The sequence below is a fragment of the Schistocerca americana genome, chromosome 3, assembly GCF_021461395.2.
Source record: "Schistocerca americana isolate TAMUIC-IGC-003095 chromosome 3, iqSchAmer2.1, whole genome shotgun sequence".
In the NCBI taxonomy this organism is placed as follows: Eukaryota; Metazoa; Arthropoda; class Insecta; order Orthoptera; family Acrididae; genus Schistocerca; species Schistocerca americana.
In genome coordinates this window covers 192979019-193003966 of record NC_060121.1, presented here as the reverse complement: position 1 = coordinate 193003966, position 24948 = coordinate 192979019, and the positions used below count along the sequence as shown (strand labels likewise).

At 42.8% G+C, this 24948-nt stretch overlaps 1 protein-coding gene across 1 annotated transcript in view; it reads right to left on the bottom strand.

Annotated features, from left to right (window-relative positions):
- LOC124605966 (trichohyalin-like) overlaps positions 1–24270 on the bottom strand; it is a 33513-nt gene extending 9243 nt beyond the window's left edge. Inside the window, exons 1-2 of the mRNA XM_047137930.1 lie at positions 24184–24270; positions 16047–18686 (exon numbers count right to left, since the gene is read on the bottom strand). Of these exons, the coding sequence (XP_046993886.1) occupies positions 16047–18686; positions 24184–24270 (2727 nt within the window). The remainder of the gene's footprint in view (positions 1–16046; positions 18687–24183) is intronic.
- Between the last annotated feature and the right edge of the window lie 678 nt (positions 24271–24948).

Sequence of the window (24948 nt, the reverse complement as noted above, 5' to 3'; positions counted from 1 at the left end):
TGAAAGGGAAATGGATGAAGGAAAGTGGTTTATGGTAAAGGTTATCAAATCTGCGATAGAATATATTAGTAGCCTCCAGAAAACAACCATGATACCGCTGTAAAGAGCTCCCCTGTAACATAGTTTGCATACAGCGGAAAAAGAGTGAGGTTACTCAAAGAAAAGAATGAAAAAAGGGATTTCATTATAACACATGAGTATATTCTGAAATAATCGACACCACTAAGCAAAAACAAGTAACCATAGAATATAAAACTTACATTTTGCCCTTCTTACGCACATTCCGTGCTACGACAATGTCCTTTCTTGTATGTCCAATATTTTCTCAAAATTAGTTCTCCTTGCGTACGCGTGAATATTTCATAGCGTCACACTGTTTATCGAAGGGTTAGTTCGAAAATTTACATTACTGGTACACAAATATTATATAAAACTTGTAGCGATGCTACACTGCACTTCTTAATACGTCAGCATCGAAACAGTGAAAGGTAACCAAGTCTCCAGAACTGTTCATAACAAAAGACAAAATTTTTCTGATTCATATGTTTCGTATCTTATTAGGATCGAGCGCTGCGGCAATTATTTGCGTATCTGCGCTCGGCGGGTCATAGCGTTTATTTGAAGCAGTTAAGGCTAGACTCTCGTCTTTGTGTAGTCGTACATTACAAAAATATTTCTTTTCCTAACATCTGCGCTGTGATGCGTAACATTTTACCAACTACAGCTCGATGGCTGTTCTTCTCTTTTATGACAAATATTTTATATTCAGAGCATTCGAAACCCAATAATATTACAAGCACTTGGCTGATTGGTGACAGTGCTGTTGACATAACATCTTGAGATATAGAAACTTTTCAGTTGCACAAGATTTCTATGTAGAAGATGCTGGTCAGTTTAATTCAAACGACGAAGGGAGAAGGTGAATTAATCTTTAAACCAGGGATGCCACTCATGCCAATAGATCTGCCTTCTAACTTTAAGACACTGCACTTTCCAGTGGTGTATGCGTTCTCCATTACTATCAATAATCCACAAAGACAATGCAGGAGGTCCCTTTAATACAAGTTACTTTATAATATGCATACTCTGTAGTTTCAGAAATACGTAAGTTTCTTATTACATTATATACAGCCACCATTCCTCCCCTGTTCACTGTAAGACCATGTTAAATAAGGAAATAAGAAAGCTGGAAGTCAGCTCGAGTGGTGTGCATATAAGAAGGCAGGAGGAGGAATAGGACTGCAACATTACGGCCGGAATGCCCGCTCTTCAGTCGGCTGCTGAAGCCATCAGAGATGAGAATGCCACGTGCCCAGCACGTATGCTTTTATTAGTTTCCATAGCCGACATATATCGAAGTCTGGCAGCAAACGCAAAGAGGATTTGGTCGTATGTAAAATACACTGAGGTGACAAAAATCATGTAATGTCGGTATGCACGTATACAGATGCCCGTAATACGGCAGTGCATTGACGGAGCTGTGATTTGTACTCAGCTGATTCACGTGAAAACTTCCGACGTGATAATGGCAGCACGACTGGAATTAAGAGACTTCGAACGCAGAATGGTAGGCTGGATGTAGATTGGTTGGTTGGTTTGGGGAAGGAGACCAGACAGCGTGGTCATCGGTCTCATCGGATTAGGGAAGGATGGGGAAGGAAGTCGGCCGTGCCCTTTCAGAGGAACCATCCCGGCATTTGCCTGGACTGATTTAGGGAAATCACGGAAAACCTAAATCAGGATGGCCGGACGCGGGATTGAACCGTCGTCCTTCCGAATGCGAGTCCAGTGTCCTGGATGTAGACGCGTGGGACACTCCATTTTGTAAATCTTCAGGGAATTCAATATTCCGACATCCAAAATGTCAATATTGTGCCTAAGATGCCATACTTCAGGCATTACCTCTCACTGCTGACAATTCACTGACCGTCGACCTTCACTTAACGGCCGTGAGCAGCGGCGTTTGCTTAGAGTTCTCAGTGTTAACAGATAAGCAGCAATGTGTGAAATAACCGCAGAATTCAATTAGAACAGTTCGGCGAAATTTGGACTTAATGAGCTAGGGCAACAGACTACCGGCACGAGTGCCTTTGCTAATAGCACAACTTCGCCTGTAGCGCCTCTCCTTGGCTCGTAACCATATCGATTGGCCCCAGGACGACTTTGAAACCGACGTCTGGTCAGGTGAACCTCGATTTCAGTTGGTAATACGGTTGTTATTGTCAGAATCGACAGCAAACCAACACCGACATCGATAGTTCAGTTATACATGCCGACGTCGCAAGTTGAAGACGAAGAGATACAGAAAGTAAATGAGGACATTGAAAGTGTGATACAGTACGTAAAGCGATATGAAAATCTAATAGTCATGGGAACTGGAATACAGTTATAGGGAAGGGAGTAGAAGAAAAGGTTATAGAAGAAGGAACGAGAGAGGAGTAAGGGTAATTGAGTTCAGTAATAAATATCAGCTAGTAACAGCGAATACTCTCTTCAAAAATCACAAGAGAAGGAGGTATACTTGGAGAACACCGGGTGATACGGTAAGATTTCAGTTAGATTACATCATCATCACACAGAGATTCCTAAATCAGATACAGGATTGTAAGGCGTACCCAGGAGCAGATATAGACTCAGATCACAATATAGTAGTGATGAAGAGTAGATTGACGTTTAAGACATTAGTCAAGAAGAATCAATAAGCAAATAAGTGGGATACGAAAGTACTAAGGAATGACGAGATAAAGTTGAAGTTCTCTAATGCTAGAGCTAGAACAATGAGGAATAACTCAGCAGGCAGTACATTTGAAGGGGAATGGACATCTCTAAAAATATCCATGACTGAAGTTGGAAAGAAAAACACAGGTACAAAGAAGGTAAGTGCGATGAAACCATGGGAAACAGAAGAAATACTTCAGTTGATCAATGAAAGAAGGAAGTACAAAAATGATTCGGGAAACACAGGAATAGAGAAATACAAATCGCTGGGGAATGAAATAAATAGGAAGTGCAGGGAAGGTAAGACGAAATGACTGCAGGAAAACTGTGAAGACATCGAAAAAGAAACGACTGTCGGAAGGACAGACTCAGCGTACAGGAAAGTCAAAACAACCTTCGGTGACATAAAAAGCAAGGGTGGTAACATTAAGCGTGCAATGGGAATTCCACTGTTAATGCAGAGGAGAGGTCGGATAGGTGGAAAGAATAAAGCCTCTATGAGGGGAAAGATTCGTCTGTTGTGATAGAAGAAGAAACAGGAGTCGATTTATAAGAGACAGGGGATCCAGTATTAGAATCAGAATTTAAAAGAGCTTTGGAGGACCTACGATCAAATAAGGCAGAAGGGATAGATATCATTCCATCAGAATTTCTAAACCATTGGGGGAAGTGGCAACATAACGACTATTCATGTTGGTGTGTAGAATGTATGAGTCAGATACCATCTGACTTTCGGAAAAATATCGTCTACACAATTCCGAAGACTGCAAGAGCTAACTAGTACGAGAATTATCGTGCAATCAGGGTAACAGCTCATGGATCCCAGTTGCTGAAAAGAATAACATACGGAAGAATGGAAAAGAAAATTGAGGATGTGCTAAATGACGATCAGTTTGGCATTAGAAAAGTTAAAGGTACGAGATGTAATTCTAAAGTTGCGGTTGATAATGGAAGCAACACTAAAAATCAAGACAGGTTCATAGCATTTGTTGACCTGGAAAAAGCGTTTGACAATGTAAAATGGTCCAAGATTTTCGAAATTTGGAGAAAAATAGGGGTAAACTATAGGGATATACGTGTAACGCACAATATGAACCAGAGCCAAGAGGGAATAATAAGAGTGGACGATCAAGAACGAAGTGCTCGGATTAAAAAGGGTGTAAGACAGGGATGTAGTCTTTCGCCTACTGTTCAATCTGTACATCGAAGAAGCACTAATAAAAATAAAAGAAAGGTTCAGAAGTCTAATTAAAATTCAAAGTGAAGGAATATCAATGATACGATTCGCTGATGACATTGCTATCCTGAGTGTAAGTGAACAAGAATTACATGATCTGCTGAATGGAATGAACAATCTAATGAGTACAGTATATAGGCTGAGAGTAAATCGAAGAAAGACGAAAATAATGAGAAGTAACAGAAATGAGAACAGTGAGAAACCCAACTTCAGGATTGATGGTCATGAAGTAGATAAAGTTATGAAATCCTGCTATCTAGGTAGTAAAATAAGCAAGGACGCAGCAAGGAGGTCGACAAAACCAGATTAACAATGGCAAAAAGAGCATTCCTGGCCGATAGAAGTCTACTAGTAACAAACGTAGGCCATCATTTGAGGAAACCATTTCTGAGAAAGTACGTCTGGAATACAGCATTGTACGGTAGTGAAACATGGACTGTGGGTAAACCGGAACAGAAGAGAATCGAAACGTTTGAAATTTGGTGCCTACACACGAGTGTTGAAAATTAGGTGGCCTGATAAGGTAAGGAATGAGGAGATTCCGCACAGAATCGAAGGAAGATGTGAAAAACACTGATTAGGAGAAGGGACAGGATGAGAGGACATCTGCTAAGACATGAGGGAATGACTTCCATGGTACTAGAGGAATACAGAAATTGGAATACATCCATCAAATAATTGAGGACTAGGTTGAAAGTGCTAATAATATGAATAGGTTGGTACAGGAGAGGAATTCATGGCGGATCACGTCAAACCAGTCAGAAGACTGATGACCCCAAAAATATATATATATATATATATATATATATATATATATATATATATATATATATAGCTGGCGGTAGGGTTCGAGTCTGTCGCAGACACCACAAAGCCATGGCCCCAATTCGTCAACGAGGCAATGTGCAAGGATGTGGGCTGTGTATATATAGAATGAACTGGGTCCCATGATCCAGCTAAACCGATCATTGACTGGAAATAGTTGGAGACCATCTGCAGCCATTCATGAACTTCATGTTCTCATTAAAATGTCATCGGGCCGGAATTGTTCGCGATTGGTTTGAAGAACATTCTGGAACATTCTAGCGAATGATTTGGCCAGCCAGATTTCCCTACATGAATCCCATCGAGCATTTATGGAACATATTCGAGTTATCGGTTCGTGCACAAAATCCTGCACTGGCAACACTTTTGCAATTATGGACTGCTATAAAGGCAGCATGGCTCGATATTTCTGCAGGAGGCTTCCAAAGACTTGTTGAGTCCCTAGCATGTCGAGTCGATGCTCTACGCCGGACAAAGGAGGTCGACGACGATATTACTTGGTATGCCGTGACATTCGTAACCTCCCTGTATACCAGCCGGGTACACAGTCGATACCCTCACTGCACGATGACAACTATAATGTCACTGATGACAGAGCCACTACAGTGGAGTTACTAAAAGCAGTTCTCCATAAATCTTTCACCAAAGAAGTTGCAATAAATATTAAAGAACTCAAAAGCAAATGGAATAATAGAAAGTAGATATCCTTAAGTCACTTAATAATGAAAGGTGTTCCGATCGAGAATGTATATTACTTAATCTGAGGCAATACCTCTCACCACGGACAATTCAATGGTCGATGGCCTGCACTTAACGACCGTAGGCAGCGGCGTTTGTGTGTGCTAACGGACAAGCAGCACTGCGTGAAATAGCCGCAGATATCGATGTGGATCGTACGACGAACCTATCACTTAATACAGTGGGGCCATCCCAGCACGACATCGTCTGCGGCGCCTCTCTTTTGCTCGTGACCATATCGATTAGTCCCTAGATGATTGGAAAACCGTAGTCTGGTCAGATTAATCCCGTTTTCAGTTAGTAAGAGCTGATTGGAGGGTTCGAATGTGCCGCAGATCCCCTGAAGCCATGGACTCAAGTTGTCAACAAGGCACTGCGGAAGCTGATGGTGGCTCCATAGCAGTGTGGCCTGCGATTACACGGAATGGACTGCGTCTTCTGGTGAAACTGAACCGTTCGCTGACTTGAAATGATTCCGTTCGGATACTTGGAGATCATTTTCAGCCACTCATGGACTTCATCTTCCCAAACAACGATGGAATTGTTATGGATAACAATGACACATGTCACTGGGACACAGGTATTAGGGATTTTTTTTTGAAGAACATTCTGGACATTTCGAGGGTATGATTTCGTTACCAACATCACCCGACATGAATTCCATCTAACAGTTATGGGACATAATCTAGAAATCAGTTCGTGCACAAAATCCTGCACCGGCAACACTTTCGCAATTTTAGACCGCTATCGAGGCAGCGTGGCTCCGTATTTCTGCAGGGAACTTCGAACAACTTGCTGAGTCAGTACCACGTAGAGTTGTTGCACTACACCGAGAAAACGGAGGGCTGACACGACATAAGAAGGTATCCCATGACTTTCGTAACCGAGTGTATGCTGGCATACCAACTTTTGTCTCATCCATCATATTCCTCGGATATGGCACCCAATGACTTCTTCCTCATTCCTCAGATGAAGAAACTATAGCGCGGCAGGCATTTTCAGAATGACAATGAAGTGATTTTTGAGATCCCTGAAAAGACACAATGAAAATATCTACGACTAAGTGTACGGCAGATTATTCATTGTTGGCAGAATGTGTCGCACTGGAAAATGAGTACGTAGTAAACGGCTAACACCATCTCCAAGTTTCGCAACATGATTTTTTATTCGAGGTGAGAATTAAACGTCGAGACTGCCCTCGTATTTTGTCGGTTGCGATTCTAAGATATTGCTGTTAACTACACATTTCATCACGAAAATTCCTTATTCTCAAAGATGTTTGATGTATAAGAGGTACAAATAAAATATTTTCAGAGATTACAGAACATTCTCTCTCCTCTTAATGTAAAACGATGCAATATGTTTACTGACATGCGCTATATGAGTCCTCATGCCAGATGCACATCACCTCTGTCTACTGTAAATCGTAGGTAGCACTCTAGAAAAATTATGCTTTTTTCGGGTCACCAGGCTTCAAACTAGTTTAATGAGGCCCACCAGGACTTCCTCTCCCTTGCTAACATCTTCGTCTACAGAAGAACTTGCAACAAACGTCCTCAATTACTTGCTATATACATTCCAATACGTGTCTTAAACTACAGTTTATACACTCTACAGCTCCCTCTAGTAGCGTGGAAATTATTCCCTGATCTCTTAACACATGTCCTCTCACCCTGTTCCTCGTTGTTACTGTTCTCCATACGTTCACTTCCACGCCGATTGTGTGGGAAACATTCTCGTTCCTTATTTTATCAGTCCACCAAATTTCATTTTCCTTAAATCTTGCTTTCGTTATAAACTCCAACGGTAGAACCCCTTATGTGGTGGTTTTACCTGTAACCTACAGTTCTTCAATTTTCTTTTACTTTCTCCTGTGTCTCGTGGTCTCGTGGTAGCGTTCTCGCTTCCCGAGCTCGGTTTCCCGGCTTCGGTTCTCGGAGGGATCAAGGATTTTCACCTGCCCCGAGCTGTATGGGTGTTGTGTCCTCTTCATCATCATCAATCGTCCCTATTACAGTCGGAGGAAGGCAATGGCAAACGAACTCCATTAGGACCTTGCCTAGCACGGCGGCGTGCGCCTCCCACATCGTTCACCTACTCTCTGTCAAGAAGCATAGGACTTTATTTCCGTTTCTTTTGTGTCTTATTCGTATCAGCAACTTTGATGCGTAAAGTGTTAACTTGACTGTACAATAGTTTTCACATCTATCTGCTCTTGCTATCTTAGAGATTGTATGAATGACGATGCAGAATTTTACACACAATATTATATATTATCAAATATCATAATATACTCCAGGCAACAAAATTACGGGGTCATTTTTGCAAACCCGTAATTGTCTCCCATTGCTACGCAGAAGATTTAAATTTCGCTCAAAAGGTGCCAACGACTTTCGTCTTTATTTATGATTATAGTAACACTGTCAGCTGCGCACGGGAGTTGATATACATCAACGGGGACAGGTAAAAATGTGTGCCCAGACCGGAACTCGAACCCGGGATCTCCCGCTTACTTGGCAGACGCTCTGTCCATCTGAGCCACCGAGGGAACAGACGATAGCGCGACTGCAGGGACTATCTCGCGCACGCCTCCCGGGAGACTCACATTCTCACCTTGATTGAATAGTCAACGAAAGGATAACGTTCTACGAGTCGGGGCGTGGAATGTCAGAAGCTTGAACGTTGTAGGGAAACTAGAAAATCTGAAAAGGGAAATGCAAAGGCTCACTCTAGATATAGTAGGGGTCAGAGAAGTGAAGAGGAAGGAAGACAAGGATTTCTGGTCAGGTGAGTATCGGGTAATATCAACAGCAGCAGAAAATGGTGTAACAGGTGTAGGATTCGTTATGAATAGGAAGGTAGGACAGAGGGTGTGTTTTTGTGAACAGTTCAGTGACCGGGTCGTACTAATCAGAATCGACAGCAGACCAACACCGACAACGATAGTTCAGGTATACATGCCGACGTCGAAATCTGAAGATTAACAGATAGAGAAAGTGTATGAGGATATTGAAAGGGTAATGCAGTATGTAAAGGGGGACGAAAATCTAATAGTCATGGGCGACTGGAATGCAGTTGTAGGGGAAGGAGTAGAAGAAAAGGTTACAGGGGAATATGGGCTTGGGACAAGGAATGAAAGAGGAGAAAGACTAATTGAGTTCTGTAACAAGTTTCAGCTAGTAATAGTGAATACCCTGTTCAATAATCACAAGAGGAGGAGGTTTACTTGGAAAAGGCCGGGAGATAAGAAAAGTGGGCAGTATAGTTGAAGAGGAATGGACATCTCTAAAAAGGGCCATCACAGAAGTTGGGAAGGAAAACATAGGTACAAAGAAGGTAGCTGCGAAGAAACCATGGGTAACAGAAGAAATACTTCAGTTGATTAATGAAAGGAGGAAGTACAAACATGTTCCGGGAAAATCAGGAATACATAGATACAAGTCGCTGAGAAATGAAATAAATAGGAAGTGCAGGGAAGCTAAGACGAAATGGCTGCAGGAAAAATGTGAAGACATCGAAAAAGATATGATTGTCGGAACGACAGACTCAGCTTACATGAAAGTCAAAACAACCTTTGGTGACACTAAAAGTAACGGTAGTAACATTAAGAGTCCAACGGGAATTCCACTGTTAAATGCAGAGGAGAGAGCAGGTAGGTGGAAAGAATACATTGAAAGCCTCTATGAAGGTGGAGATTTGTCTGATGTGATAGAAGAAGAAACAGGAGTCGATTTAGAAGAGATAGGGGATCCAGTATTAGAATCGGAATTTAAAAGAGCTTTGGAGGACTTACGATCAAATAAGGCAGTAGGGATAGATAACATTCCATCAGAATTTCCAAAATCATTGGGGCAAGCGGCAACAAAACGACTATTCACGTTGGTGTGTAGAATATATGAGTCTGGCGACATACCATCTGACTTTCGGAAAAGCATCATCCACACAATTCCGAAGACGGCAAGAGCTGACAAGTGCGAGAATTATCGCACAATCAGCTTAACAGCTCATGCATCGAAGCTGCTTACAAGAATAATATACAGAAGAATGGAAAAGAAAATTGAGAATGCGCTAGGTGACGATCAGTTTGGCTTTAGGAAAAGTAAAGGGACGAGAGACGCAATTCTGACGTTACGGCTAGTAATGGAAGCAAGGCTAAAGAAAAATCAAGACACTTCCATAGGATTTGTCGACCTGGAAAAAGCGTTCGACAATATAAAATGGTGCAAGCTGTTCGAGATTCTGAAAAAAGTAGAGGTAAGCTATAGGGAGAGACGGGTCATATACAATATGTACAACAACCAAGAGGGAATAATAAGAGTGGACTATCAAGAACGAAGTGCTCGTATTAAGAAGGGTGTAAGACAAGGCTGTATCCTTTCGCCCCTACTCTTCAATCTGTACATCGAGGAAGCAATGATGGAAATAAAAGAAAGGTTCAGGAGTGGAATTAAAATACAAGGTGAAAGGATATCAATGATACGATTCGCTGATGACATTTCTATCCCGAGTGAAAGTGAAGAAGAATTAAATGATCTGCTGAACGGAATGAATAGTCTAATGAGTACACTGTATGGTTTGAGAGTAAATCGGAGAAAGACGAAGGTAATGAGAAGTAGTAGAAATGAGAACAGCGAGAAACTTAACACCAGGATTGATGGTCACGAAGTCAATGAAGTTAAGGAATTCTGCTACCTAGGCAGTAAAATAACCAATGACGGACGGAGCAAGGAGGATATCAAAAGCAGACTCGCTATGGCAAAAAAGGCATTTCTGGCCAAGAGAAGTCTACTAATATCAAATACCGGCCTCAATTTGAGGAAGAAATTTCTGAGGGTGTACATCTGGAGTACAGCATTGTATGGTAGTGAAACATGGGCTGTGGGAAAACCGGAATAGAAGAGAAAAAAATGGCTCTGAGCACTATGGGACTCAACTGCTGAGGTCATTAGTCCCCTAGAACTCAGAACTAGTTAAACCTAACTAACCTAAGGACATCACAAACATCCATGCCCGAGGCAGGATTCGAACCTGCGACCGTAGCGGTCTTGCGGTTCCAGACTGCAGCGCCTTTAACCGCACGGCCACTTCGGCCGGCTCTCAAATAGAAGAGAATCGAAGCATTTGAGATGTGGTGCTATAGACGAATGTTGAAAATTAGGTGGACTGATAAGGTAAGGAATGAGGAGGTTCTACGCAGAATCGGAGAAGAAAGGAATATGTGGAAAACACTGATAAGGAGAAGGGACAGGATGATAGGACATCTGCTAAGACATGAGAGAATGACCTCCATGGTACTAGAGGGAGCTGTAGACGGCAAAAACTGTAGAGGAAGACAAAGATTGGAATACGTCAAGCAAGTAATTGAGGACGTAGGTTGCAAGTGCTACTCTGAGATGAAGAGGTTAGCACAGGAACGGAATTCGTGGCGGGCCGCATCAAACCAGTCAGTAGACTGATTACGGGGAATACGTGTGCATCCGCACTGAAGAAGAAGGTCATGGCCGGTATCGCCAGCACTATGTACTTATATGGATATGGTGTCCGTTCTTTCGGACATGTCCGAAAGAACAGACACCATATCCATATAAGTATATTCCTCTGTAATAGTGCAACAGCGTGGTGCCCTGCAACGCGATCGAAAACACCAGTTCGCAGTGTTATAACCAACAGGACTGCGTTCTTGTAAGCGTTTCATACTGCTGACACACAAATGTTCTCTACGGACATAGTGGTGCCAATAACCCCATTGAACGTGATCTGACCCCTTAGCAGTGTAGCGTGGCGCAATTTTTGATATTTGAGTGTCGCGGTTCTGAAATCCATCTTAAAGACGTCAAACAAATGGTGAAATGTGGGTAAGAAGGGGTGCGACTAACTTCTCATTACGTGACACGTCAACCGAAGCGTTGGGCATAAAAGTGGTGAAATTTCATGCCATTGTGACATCATTATCACACCACACATGAATTTCTGAGCTCTGACGTTCTTTTCACATGTGTCGACCTCTTCGAAGCATCCGCTGAGCACGAAGATGAGGTCGCAGGATTCCATCCTTTTGCACCACCACAGAGGAAGCTTTCAGGCACCTTTGAACCAAATTTCAAACTTCTGCGTCGGAATGGGAGACATTTACGGTTTTCCAAGCAAGTGGCCATTTAATTTTGTTGAGTAGTATACTAAACATTGCGAATTAGACGGTGTTTCAAATTATGAAGGTGGCAGGGGTAAAATACAGGGATCGAAAGGCCATTTACAGTTTTACAGAAACCAGATGGCAGTTATAAGAAGCGAGGCCCCATGAAAGGGAAGCAGTGGTTGGGAAGGGAGTGAGACAGGATTGTAGCCTCTCCCCGATGTTATTCAATCTGTATATTGAGCAAGCAGTAAAGGAAACAAAAGAAAAATTCGGAGTAGGTATTAAAATCCATGGAGAAGAAAAAAAAACTTTGAGGTTCGCCGATGACACTGTAATTCTGTCAGAGACAGCAAACGACCTGCAAGAGCAGCTGAAATGAATGGACAGTGTCTTGAAAGGAGAATATAAGATGAACATCAACAAAAGCAAAACTAGGATAATGGACTGTAATCGAGTTAAGTCGGGTGATGCTGAGGGAATTAGATTATGAAATGAGGCACTTAAAGTAGTAAAGGAGTTTTGCTATTTGGGGAGCAAAATAACTGATGATGGTCAAAGTAGTAAAGACATAAAATGTATATTTGCAATGGCAAGGAAAGCGTTTCTGAAGAAGAAAAATTTGTTAACATCGAGTATAGATTTAGGTGTAAGGAAGTCGTTTCTGAAAGTATTTGTATAGAATGTAGCCACGTATGGAAGTGAAACGTGGACGATAAATAGTTTAGACAAGACGAGAATAAAAGTGTTCGAAATGTGGTGCTACAGAAGAATGCTGGATTAGATGGGTCGATCAGATAAGTAATGAGAAGTTATTAAGTAGGATTGGGGAGAAGAGGAGTTTGTGGCACAACTTGACTTGAAGTAGGAATCGGTTGGTAGGACATGTTCTGAAGCATCAAAGGATCACCAATTTAGTATTGGAGGGCAGCGTGGAGGGAAAAAATCGCAGGGGGAGACCTAGAGAGGAATACACTAAGCAGATTCAGAAGGATGTAGGTTGCAGTAGGCACTGGGAGACGAAGAAGCTTGCTCAGGATAGAGTAGCGTGGAGAGCTACATCAAACCAGTCTCAGGATTGAAGACAACAACAACAACAATATTCAGAGGATTATAAAGATCACAGTGGTGTCTGCACCACAGCGTAATGCCATATTTTAGTAGTTCCACTGGATTATTTATATTGATGATGTGCAGTAACGGCCTTGCAATGCTACTTGGGGATACTCCAGATATTACTTTCATTTCTGTCGATTTTATCCCGTTAAGAACGAATCGTTGAAGTCCACCTGCTAGGAATACTGAAGGAAGTCACAGATCTACAGTACTAAACAAAGGTAAAACAGGAAGAAGTCCTAATACATACCCAGTGTAAGTAAAAAGAATGTGCCTTCATTCACAAATCCCACTATTTATCCGTAAGCTCGTATTTTGTTCAGTAAAGGACTGAGCTGAACTGTACTGAATGTGTCTAGAAATTAAAGGTAAGGGTAACAACTTGGGCGCCATTTTCTGCGAGCTAGAGTGTTCTGATTATTGCTTGTCGGTCGGGGGCAATTACTAGGAAGCATTAATAGAGGTGATAGAGAAGATACGAAGAGCATCGAGTCATTTGTGACAGGACATTCCGGAAGCACGAGAGCGCCACACAATTGTGGCATTGGCACTGTCGACGGATTCACTGTTAATTTTCTGAAAGCATACTTTCCTGGAAGAGTAAGGCAACATAGTACGTACTTGTTCCCACATACCTCTCGGGAAATTACTACGATATGCGAAGAACAGAAGTACAGCTTATACACGTTCTTACCGACAATAGTTCTTGCCATGCGTCTTTCCGGAGTGCAGCAAAAAAGATGTCGTAGGGGACCTCTGCCACACACTGCGAGGTGACTTTCGCAGTGCAGATGTAAACGTAGAACAGATGTACCAGTCACGATACATTTTGAAATGTTGGAAGAGAGACAGGGGGGAAGTATATTAACATACAATAGGCAACAGGACAGAGAAAAACAAGAGACTACTGAGCCGTGGTGAAATTTGCCACAGCGCGTAGTGTAAAGCAGTCGCCCTCCGTTTCCGTGGGTGTCGCCGCTGTGGAAATCGCAGCTTTGGTTCAAAAAATGGTTCAAATGGCTCTGAGCACTATGGGACTCAACTGCTGTGGTCATAAGTCCCTTAGAACTTAGAACTACTTAAACCAAACTAACCTAAGGACATCACACACATCCATGCCCGAGGCAGGATTCGAACCTGCGGCCGTAGCGGTCGTGCGGTTCCAGACTGTAGCGCTGTAGCGCCTTTAACCGCTCGGCCACTCCGGCCGGCGCAGCTTTGGTGTCTCCCTCTGGTGTGAAAGGGGAAAGGTGGCCTGTTCATGTGCATTTAAGGAGTGCTATGAGCTCGGCAAGGGCAGTCTGTCAGTCTGGGCGAGTCTAGCCAGTTGGTCAGGCGGAGTGAGTCTGGGTCAGTCACTTGTCACCGTTTGCTGGTCTGTCTCTCGTTCGCATTTGTGCGGCAGTCAGTGTCTGTTTGTCGTTCGGAGTGCTAGTATGCGTTAGGCCGCCAGTCTGCTCGAGTGTGTTCAGGCAATGGGCATTGGCGGTTGGATCGATCGGTTGGTCGGTCGCGCACTGGGACACAAGATGACTTGTCCGTCTTGAGCGTCGGTGCATGAAGGTCGCCACGTGATTCCAGTGGGCCGCGCCGTATAGCGAGGGGTAGTGGCTTTGCGGCCGACACGAGAGCAACAGGAGTCAACCCACGACATCGGTCTCCTCGGTTCGAGCTGCGACGCCGTGAGACGGGAGATCAGCGCGCCTTCCTGCGTCCGTTGAAGCGGCTGGCAGCGGACGGTTCGGGAGAGCGATTTGGGGAGTGCTGCGCCAGGTCTTCGCCAGAAATCGCAGTTTATTAGAAGTTAAGTGATTTTTGATATGTTTTTTTCATTTACTTATTAAATTCTACTTTTTTTTGGTCAGTATCTCGTCCCCAGCTTGCTCGTCTATCTCCCGTCCTCATTTGTTGGGCAGTTAGTGTCTGTCGGTCGGTCTGCCATGCGTTAATAGCTGCCTGTGTCATGTTTGTCGGATACGGTGTTAACGAATTTATTGCTTAAAGGCCCAATTCTTGAAATATGTTTTTATCTTGCCTACCATCTTGTGAGGTGGTTTATGTGTAATGTAGAGCATGTTGTACATTTTATGTAAGTCTGAATTTTATGGGTTTTATTTAAATATAGGTTATAAAGTTGCCACCCTTCCACCGTAAGAGTCCCTTAAAAAAATTGCACTTTCGGTGGCAAATAATTTGAGTGTTGTACCATTTCCATCCCTCTTACGGGCTGCATAGTTTACGTGTTTGTGAGAATTGTTAAATTTTTTTTTTTGTTTAAAGTAATCTGGTGTGTTGCAGATTTTCACCAGTGTACTCTTTCAGAGGTTGTTGTGAGGGGTCATGACTACGGCCATCTTGAAAGGAGCAGGCAAGCTTCACAGCCCGAAGGCTCATACTGTTAATGTTTTGGTTGGCAGGAGAGCCAACACCGTGTTACTAGAGGAGGCCGAAAGGCACGCGTTTTAGCTCACGCAGGCTGGCGTGAGGTCTGGAACAGGACAAGGAAATTAGAATTTAGAAAAAAGGACGTAGCTGGTGGAATACTTAACTTTAATTCATTAATGGTGAAGTCGGTTTAGACGGTACATGATTCATAAAATCAATAGTAACTGATAATGGCGCCTTACTAGGTCGTAGCAAATGACGTAGCTGAAGGCTATGCTAAACTATCGTCTCGGCAAATGAGAGCGTATTTTGTCAGTGAACCATCGCTAGCAAAGTCGCTTGTACAACTGGAGCGAGTGCTAGGAAGTCAAAATAGACCTGCCGTGTGGCGGCGCTCGGTCTGCAATCATTGATAGTGGCGACACGCGGGTCCGACGTATACTAACGGACCGCGGCCGATTTAAAGGCTACCACCTAGCAAGTGTGGTGTCTGGCGGTGACACCACAGTTAATATGTTTCTTTCTGCCTCTAAATAAAACTTGATATTTCGTGGGTGCTTTTCTGCTTATAATTTTAAATCTGTTTTGAAAAAGCTTTTAGGAATAAAATTCCCATTCGTTAAAAGTAATTTCATTTTCCATCAGTTACTTCCTGGTAACTACTTCCACGCTCACCTAGTGTGATTAAATGTGTTAATGTTCTTGATGAATCGTTAGTAAATAAAGTAAATTCTTTAAGAAAAGATTTTGAAAGTTTAAAATCACGGTTCAACTACCTTATTACCAACTTTCTTCAAATCTAATTATCTAATTACTAACTATTTATCTTTGAAAAAGGACAACCGTTTATTGAGTAAAACAGAGAAAATCTCTAGGATCTTACTGCATCTTTACCTCACCGGATTCCTCCTGCCTGTGTGGCCGTGGGAGCGCCCTGTGCACCTGCTGCCTCTGGGCTCTGATGGCCGCCGTCGCCGCTGCTTTGTTCCGTCGCCTGGCTCTCAGTTGCTCCAGCCTTGCTGCTTTATTCCTGGTCCTCTTCTTCACTTTCTCCATCTGTTTGTGGGCGCGGTGGGAACCGTCTGTGGGCTTTCTCAAACGTTGTCTCTCCAGACCACTGTGCATTTCATCCTGCGGCGTCTGCCTCATCTCTACACTAGCTTGTCTGTCTCTATCACCTGCTTCAGGTAACTCTTGTTGTACATGAACAGCAGATTCGCTGCCAGCAGTCTGAAGCCACTGCTCAGCTCCGTGTTGTGTGTCACTGGCTCCAGCCTCTGCTGCTTCAACTTTACTTTGTTGCTCCCAACCGCTCCTGTCAACTGTGCCGATGCGTTCTCTGTGATGTGTCTCGTCTTTGCTGAAGTGCACATCGTGCATTAGCGCTCTCTCTCCAGTCCCACCGGGAGGCATTTGGACGTCAGTCTGCACTGCTGTAGGACCTTCAGACTGGATATACTGCTTGCTTGCAGATAATCTTTCAGAAGCCTCCAGTTCCACGTGCCCATCGTTAGCCACTTCTGTGTGCCTATTTGTCTGCAACTTCTCGACACTGGAAGGCCCACTGTGGACCACAGCTGCTACTTTTCCCATGTTGCCGGATTTCATCCAGACCCCTGGTATATCATCTGTTTTAAGCTGTTTGCTTGTACCTAATCTGTCTGAAGCCTCCGGCTCCACTTGGCCACTGTTAGCCACTGCAGTGAGCTCATTTGGTTGCAGCTTATCGACACTGGAAGGCTTACTATGAACCACAGCAACTTTTTCCACGTTGCCAGATTTCATCCACACCCCTGGCATTTCGTCTGTTTTAAGCTGCTTCCCTCGCTCCTGGTTGCGTCGTATACTGTCAACTGTTCGCCCAAGCGCTGCTAGCTGCCGCAGCTGCTGCTGCTCCAAGTCTGGCTGACCACTGGCAGTGTTTTTTACTGCCTCTTGTTGCAACTGCCGGATATCTTTAACCTCCAGCTGTCCATGCTGAGCACTCACAGTACCTGTTTCCACATTGCCAAACTGGTTTTGTTGACGCTGAAGGATATCCCCTGCCTCCATTTTTCCGAGGTACCTCTCGACTACACCTTTCTGTACATTTTGCAACTGTTTTTGCTCTAGCTGATGATTCTCTTGAGCTCCAGACTTCACGTGAAGATCTGTATTTCCAACTTTCTCTTCCTGTGGCCACTGTTGCAGTTGTGTTTTCCACTTCTGTCTTGTTTCCAACTGCACATGTTGAACTCTACCTTCGCCCCCCTTTTCATCTAGCCCATCATGTACATGTGGGGAGTTCACCTCCTCCATTCCAGGTGGAGCCTGCTGAGCTCTAATTTCGCCATTGTCTTCACCTTTTGAAAACGGTTTCTGCTGTAGATCCTGGTTGTCTCGCGTTTCCAGTCGATCACGTTGAACGCTAGTATCGCCTTTAATCCCATTCTCCAGCTGTCCTCGCTGCAGCTGCTGGTCTTCTTTTGTCTCCGGTTGGGCCCGCTGAAGAAACACGGTATTTTTCTCTGCACTTCTCAAATGTTCTTTTGACAACAGTTCCTCCTGTAGTTCCTGATTGTCTCGTGTTTTCAACCGATCATGCTGAATCCTAGAGTCACTTTTCATTCCATTCCGCAGCTGTTCTCGCTGTAGCTGCTGGTCCGCTTTCGTCTCCAGTTCGGCACGCTGAAGTAAAACGGTATTTTTCTCTGCACTTGTCAACTGCTCTTTTGACAATAGTTTCTGCTGTAGTTCCTGGTTGTCTGTTGTCTGTAGCCGATCATTCTGAACCCTGGAATCATCTTTCACTCCATTTGGCAGCTGTTCTCGTTGTAGCTGTTGATCCTCTTTGGTGTCTGGCTGTGCACGTTGAAGCAGCACGGTATTTTTCTCTACACTTGTCTGCTCCTCCTCATGTAGTTGCTGTTTATCTTCTCGGTCTACTCTCGCACGTCTAAACCTGGCTGTGCCATTTTCTTTATTTGGCGATTCGTGCAGCAATTTCCGGCTCTCTCCTGCTTTCTGTTGCGCACGTTGAGGCCTAGTTGCACTTTTCTCTGTAGTCTGAACCTGCTTTTTCTGTAGCTGTGAGCTTTCTTCCATTTCCAGCAGTGAACGTTGAACCTTATCTTGGCCTCTCGCCTCATTTGACGACTGTTGCTGCTGCAACTGCTGGGGCTCTTTACTTTTCCGCGGCATTTTCTGAGATTCATCTTCATCTTCCTCCAGATTTGATAATTCCTCTAGCTGGAGTTGCTGATCCCCTTGTGTTTTCAGATCTGTTCGTTGAGCCCTAGCCCCAGTTTCTCCTTCATTCATCTGCTGGTTCTCTTGTAGTTCTGACACGATTTCTGCGCGGTCCTGCTGTAGCTCCTCATTCCGACTGCCTGCATCTACATCCTCTGGCTGTTCAGACCCTCGCAGCTCTTGCTGAGGACCGTCGCCCTCCAACTCCTCGTCATTCCCGAACGGCTCGCGCGATGCCTCCATCTCCAAGAGGTTGTCATCCCAGGATGTTTTCCTGCTACGCCGGTGCTTATCACCTGTTACACCCTGTGTAAAAGAAAGATATTAATCACAGATTATTGTGATTTAATTTCATCTTGGAACTGGTAGTGCAAATGCGAATCTTTCTGAATACATTTTTATGGTGTATACCTGACAGTCAGTAGAAATTGTTTAAATACACCCTCTGTAGAAACATGTGGTTGTACAGAGAAGTTTTATTAGTAGATTATGTTCCTGGCTGCATTACGTACCTTCGTAAGAGGAGAGATGGGAACACGTATTGCACCCAGAAACATAGTCGAATAGGAGCCATCTATGGCGATCACCCATCCAAATAAGAACGACGCCCCTCTCATTTTTAATATCCAGGGGCTTCAGTGTAATTATTGGCTGCGAATAAAACTGTCATTTCCGTTCTTTCAGCTACCTACTGTACTATACTGTAGCAGTTCTTTCTACGTACAGCCCAAGTTTCACTGAGCTACAGTGTGTTACTTGGCAGTGACGCATCATGCGAAAGTTACTGTTCTCCTGTCCAGTACGAACCAAATGTGGATAATAATAATAATAATAATAATAATAATAATAATAATAATAGAGTAGTGAAATGGAGTAACATAGACCTAGAAGTACTCAATACACTTAGACGATCACAATGCCACAAATATAGAATACATCACATACAGTCAGCAACAGAAAGATTCACATTAAGCAGAAAGGCAGGAGGAAGGGGATTTATCGACATAAAAAACCCACATTATAGACAGCTACCCGTGGTCTAGTGGTAGCGTCTTTGATTCATAATCAAAAACGTCTTCGGTCCCGGGTTTGATCCCCGCCACTGCCTAAATTTTGATAAATAATCAACATTGGCGGCCGAAGACTTCCGGCATAAGAAGTCAGCCTCATTCTGCCAACGGCCTTGTCAAAGTGGGCGGAGGAGCGGATAGAGGTTCAGGGCACTCTCTTGTCCTAGGGGTGGGAAATTGCCCCTAAAGGCGGAAGAATCAGCGATGATCAACGACATGAGGATGCAGAAGGCAATGGAAACCACTGCATTAAAGACACGTAACGTGTATCCACAGGACATGTGGCCTGTAATTGAAGAAGTGTCATTATGATCTCTCCATTGGCAAAAGATTCCGGAATAGTCCCCCATTCGGATTTCCGGGAGGGGACTGCCAAGGGGGAGGTTACCATGTGAAAAAGATTGAATAATCAACGAAAGGATAACGTTCTACGAGGCGGGGCGTGGAATGTCAGAAGCTTGAACGTGGTAGGGAAACTAGAAAATCTGAAAAGGGAAATGCAAAGTCTCAATCTAGATATAGTCGGGGTCAGTGAAGTGAAGTGGAAGGAAGACAAGGATTTCTGGTCAGATAAGTGTCGAGTAATATCAACAGCAGCAGAAAGTGGTATAACAGGTGTAGGATTCGTTATGAATAGGAAGGTAGGGCAGAGGGTGCATTACTGTGAACAGTTCAGTGACCGGGTTGTTCTAATCAGAATCGACAGCAGACCAAAACCGACAACGATAGTTCAGGTATACATGCCGACGTCGCAAGCTGAAGATGAACAGATAGAGAAAGTGTATGAGGATATTGAAAGGGTAATGCAGTATGTAAAGGGGGACGAAAATCTAACAGTCATGGGCGACTGGAATGCAGTTGTAGGGGAAGGAGTAGAAGAAAAGGTTACAGGAGAATATGGGCTTGGAACAAGGAATGAAAGAGGAGAAAGACTAATTGAGTTCTGTAACAAGTTTCAGCTAGTAATAGCGAATACCCTGTTCAAGAATCACAAGAGGAGGAGGTATACTCGGAAAAGGCCGGGAGATACGGGAAGATTTCAATTAGATTACATCATGGTCAGACAGAGATTCCGAAATCAGATACTGGATTGTAAGGCGTACCCAGGAGCAGATATAGACTCAGATCACAATATAGTAGTGATGAAGAGTAGGCTGAAGTTCAAGACATTAGTCAGGAAGAATCAATACGCAAAGAAGTGGGATACGGAAGTACTAAGGAATGACGAGATACGTTTGAAGTTCTTTAACGCTATAGATACAGCAATAGGGAATAGCGCAGTAGGCAGTACAGTTGAAGAGGAATGGACATCTCTAAAAAGGGCCATTACAGAAGTTGGGAAGGAAAACATAGGTACAAAGAAGGTAGCTGCGAAGAAACCATGGGTAACAGAAGAAATACTTCAGTTGATTGATGAAAGGAGGAAGTACAAACATGTTTCGGGTTCAAAAATGGCTCTGAGCACTATGGGACTCAACTGCTGAGGTCATTAGTCCCCTAGAACTTAGAACTAGTTAAACCTAACTAACCTAAGGACATCACAAACATCCATGCCCGAGGCAGGATTCGAACCTGCGACCGTAGCGGTCTTGCGGTTTCAGACTGCAGCGCCTTTAACCGCACGGCCACTTCGGCCGGCATGTTTCGGGAAAATAAGGAATACAGAAATACAAGTCGCTGAGGAATGAAATAAATAGGAAGTGCAGGGAAGCTAAGACGAAATGGCTGCAGCAAAAATGTGAAGACATCGAAAAAGATATGATTGTCGGAAGGACAGACTCAGCATACAGGAAAGTCAAAACAACCGTTGGTGACATTAAAAGCAACGGTGGTAACATTAAGAGTGCAACGGGAATTCCACTGTTAAATGCAGAGGAGAGAGCAGATAGGTGGAAAGAATACATTGAAAGCCTCTATGAGGGTGAAGATTTGTCTGATGTGATAGAAGAAGAAACAGGAGTCGATTTAGTAGAGATAGGGGATCCAGTATTAGAATCGGAATTTAAAAGAGCTTTGGAGGACTTACGGTCAAATAAGGCAGTAGGGATAGATAACATTCCATCAGAATTTCCAAAATCATTGGGGCAAGTGGTAACTAAACGACTATTCACGTTGGTGTGTAGAATATATGAGTCTGGCGACATACCATCTGACTTTCGGAAAAGCTTCATCCACACAATTTCGAAAACGGCAAGAGCTGACAAGTGCGAGAATTATCGTACAATCAGCTTAAGAGCTCATGCACCGAAGATGCTTACAAGAATAATATACAGAAGAATGGAAAAGAAAATTGAGAATGCGCTAGGTGACGATCAGTTTGGCTTTAGGAAAATTAAAGGGACGAGAGAGGCAATTCTGACGTTACGGCTAATAATGGAAGCAAGGCTAAAGAAAACTCAAGACACTTTCATAGGATTTGTCGACCTGGAAAAAGCGTTCGACAATATAAAATGGTGCAAACTGTTCGAGATTCTGAAAAAAGTAGGGGTAAGCTATAGGGAGAGATGGGTCATATACAATATGTACAACAACCAAGAGGGAATAATACGAGTGGACGATCAAGAACGAAGTGGTCGTATTAAGAAGGGTGTAAGACAAGGCTGTAGCCTTTCGCCCCTACTCCTCAATCTGTACATCGAGGAAGCAATGATGGAAATAAAAGAAAGGTTCAGGAGTGGAATTAAAATACAAGGTGAAAGGATATCAATGATACGATTCGCTGATGACATTGCTATCGTGAGTGAAAGAGAAGAAGAATTATATGATCTGCTGAACGGAATGAACAGTCTAATGAGTACACAGTATGGTTTGAGAGTAAATCGGAGAAAGACGACGGTAATGAGATGTAGTAGAAATGAGAACAGCGAGAAACTTAACATCAGGATTGATGGTCACGAAGTCAATGAAGTTAAGGAATTCTGCTACCTAGGCAGTAAAATAACCAATGACGGGCGGAGCAAGGAGGACATCAAAAGCAGACTCGCTATGACAAAAAAGGCATTTCTGGCCAAGAGAAGTCTACTAATGTCAAATACCGGCATTAATTTGAGGAAGAAATTTCTGAGGATGTACGTCTGGAGTACAGCATTGTATGGTAGTGAAACATGGACTGTGGGAAAACCGGAACAGAAGAGAATCGAAGCATTTGAGATGTGGTGCTATAGACGAATGTTGAAAATTAGGTGGACCGATAAGGTAAGGAATGAGGAGGTTCTACGCAGAATCGGAGAGGAAAGGAATATGTGTGAAACACTGATAAGGAGAAGGGACAGGATGATAGGACATCTGCTAAGACATGAGGGAATGACTTCCATGGTACTAGAGGGAGCTGTAGAGGGCAAAAACTGTAGAGGAAGACAGAGATTGGAATACGTCAAGCAAATAATTGAGGACGTAGGTTGCAACCAAAAAAAAAAAAGGTCAATTTAAGAAAATTCTTTATAGAACGAGCAGAAACTAGCAAAACACACAAAGCAATCACTCATATAAATACATCGGCTACAACATTGCAATTTCATAACCACTTCTACAACCCTTTAGATCACATAACATGAACAGATACGAAGAAAGTAAATTGGAAAAAGAAAACACTACATGGCAAGCACCCATATCATCTAACACTGCCACAAATTGATCAAGACGCATCCAACACATGGCTAAGAAAAGGCAATATATACAGTGAAACGGAAGGATTCATGATTGCAATACAGGATCAAACAATAAACACCAGATATTACAGCAAGCATATTATTAAAGATCCCAACACGACAACAGATAAATGCAGACTTTGCAAACAACAAACAGAAACAGTAGATCACATCACAAGCGGATGTACAATACTAGCAAATACAGAATACACCAGAAGACATGACAATGTAGCAAAAATAATACATCAGCAACTTGCCATACAACATAAACTAATAAAACAACACGTTCCCACATACAAGTATGCACCAAAAAATGTACTGAAGAATGATGAATACAAATTATACTGGAACAGAACCATTATAACAGATAAAACAACACCACATAACAAACCTGACATCATACTCACCAATAAAAAGAAGAAATTAACACAACTAATCGAAATATCTATACCCAATACAACAAATATACAGAAGAAAACAGGAGAAAAAATTGAAAAATACATCCAACTGGCTGAGGAAGTCAAGGACATGTGGCATCAGGATAAAGTTGACATTATACCAATTATACTATCAACTACTGGAGTCATACCACACTATATCCACCAGTACATCAACGCAATACAGCTACATCCAAACGTATATATACAACTACAGAAATCTGTAATTATTGATACATGTTCAATTACCCGAAAGTTCCTAAACGCAATGTAACATATACCGTACAGTTAAAATGAAGTCACGCTTCATCAAGGACCGCGTCACTTTCCATTTTTAACCAGACATAACGTCTGAGAAATGAAAGATAATAATAATAATAAATATGCACATACAGTACTAGTTCTTAAGCACTTGTCGTGATCCACAATTCACAAGAACCATTAGCACAATTATCACCAGGGATAGTGGCTGAAAGGCGTATTCTCTCAGCTATGCATGTGGTAAAGTCTTCACAATTTTCCGTGATCTCACAAGCTGCAGCACGATGTAAAATCAGTTACCACGTTACATTACTGCCTATGTATTCAATCAATCTACGTATGTACTGTGTAATTCTCATAGCACTCCCAGTTAAACACTTTTACTCACCTCCCACTGTATCATCAACACTAGCACAAAAGTCACCAACACTGTAGCGTCCTTCGCTGACTGTTGGATCACCTGCACAGATAACATGTCAAGTGAACCTTCGGCTTCCAACGCAAGCCACAGTTTAACTTATAAACAGAAATATTCGTGTAATTCAGAAATACAGGAGGAATGTTCAAAGTTTTATCAGTACTGTTGTATTCAAAATCAGGAATTTTAGAAGTGCTTTACATGAAAAATATAACAACAGAGATAAAGAATGTTAACGTAAATCTGTAGATTTTAAATAGATATTTGACTCTGTAGGCGGACTGACATTATTCAAAGCTGTGTAAGAAATACGGAAGGTATCACACGAAACACTAAAAAATACAAAGATCAAACCACAATTTATCGAGGTAATGCCATTTAAGATTAATTTGGGTTCCGGAGAAATGTAGGAATTCGCGATGCAATATGGCCTCATGGCTTAAGATAGTTCAAGAATGGGAAGCATTAGCATTTGAAGATTTAGAGAAAGTTTTTGACAACATTATCTGGAATACGCTCTTTGAAGTTTGGACTGTAACAGGGATAAAATACAGGGAACCCACTGTTATTTGTACAGAAAACATAGTGAGCTATTAGAGTCGAAGAACATGAAAGGGATACAGTAGTTGAGAACTGAAATGGACAAGGTAGCAGCCTATTCACTATGTTATTAAATCTGAAAAGTGAGCAAGCAGTAAAGGATAACAAGGGGAAACATGAAGAGAGAACTTAAGT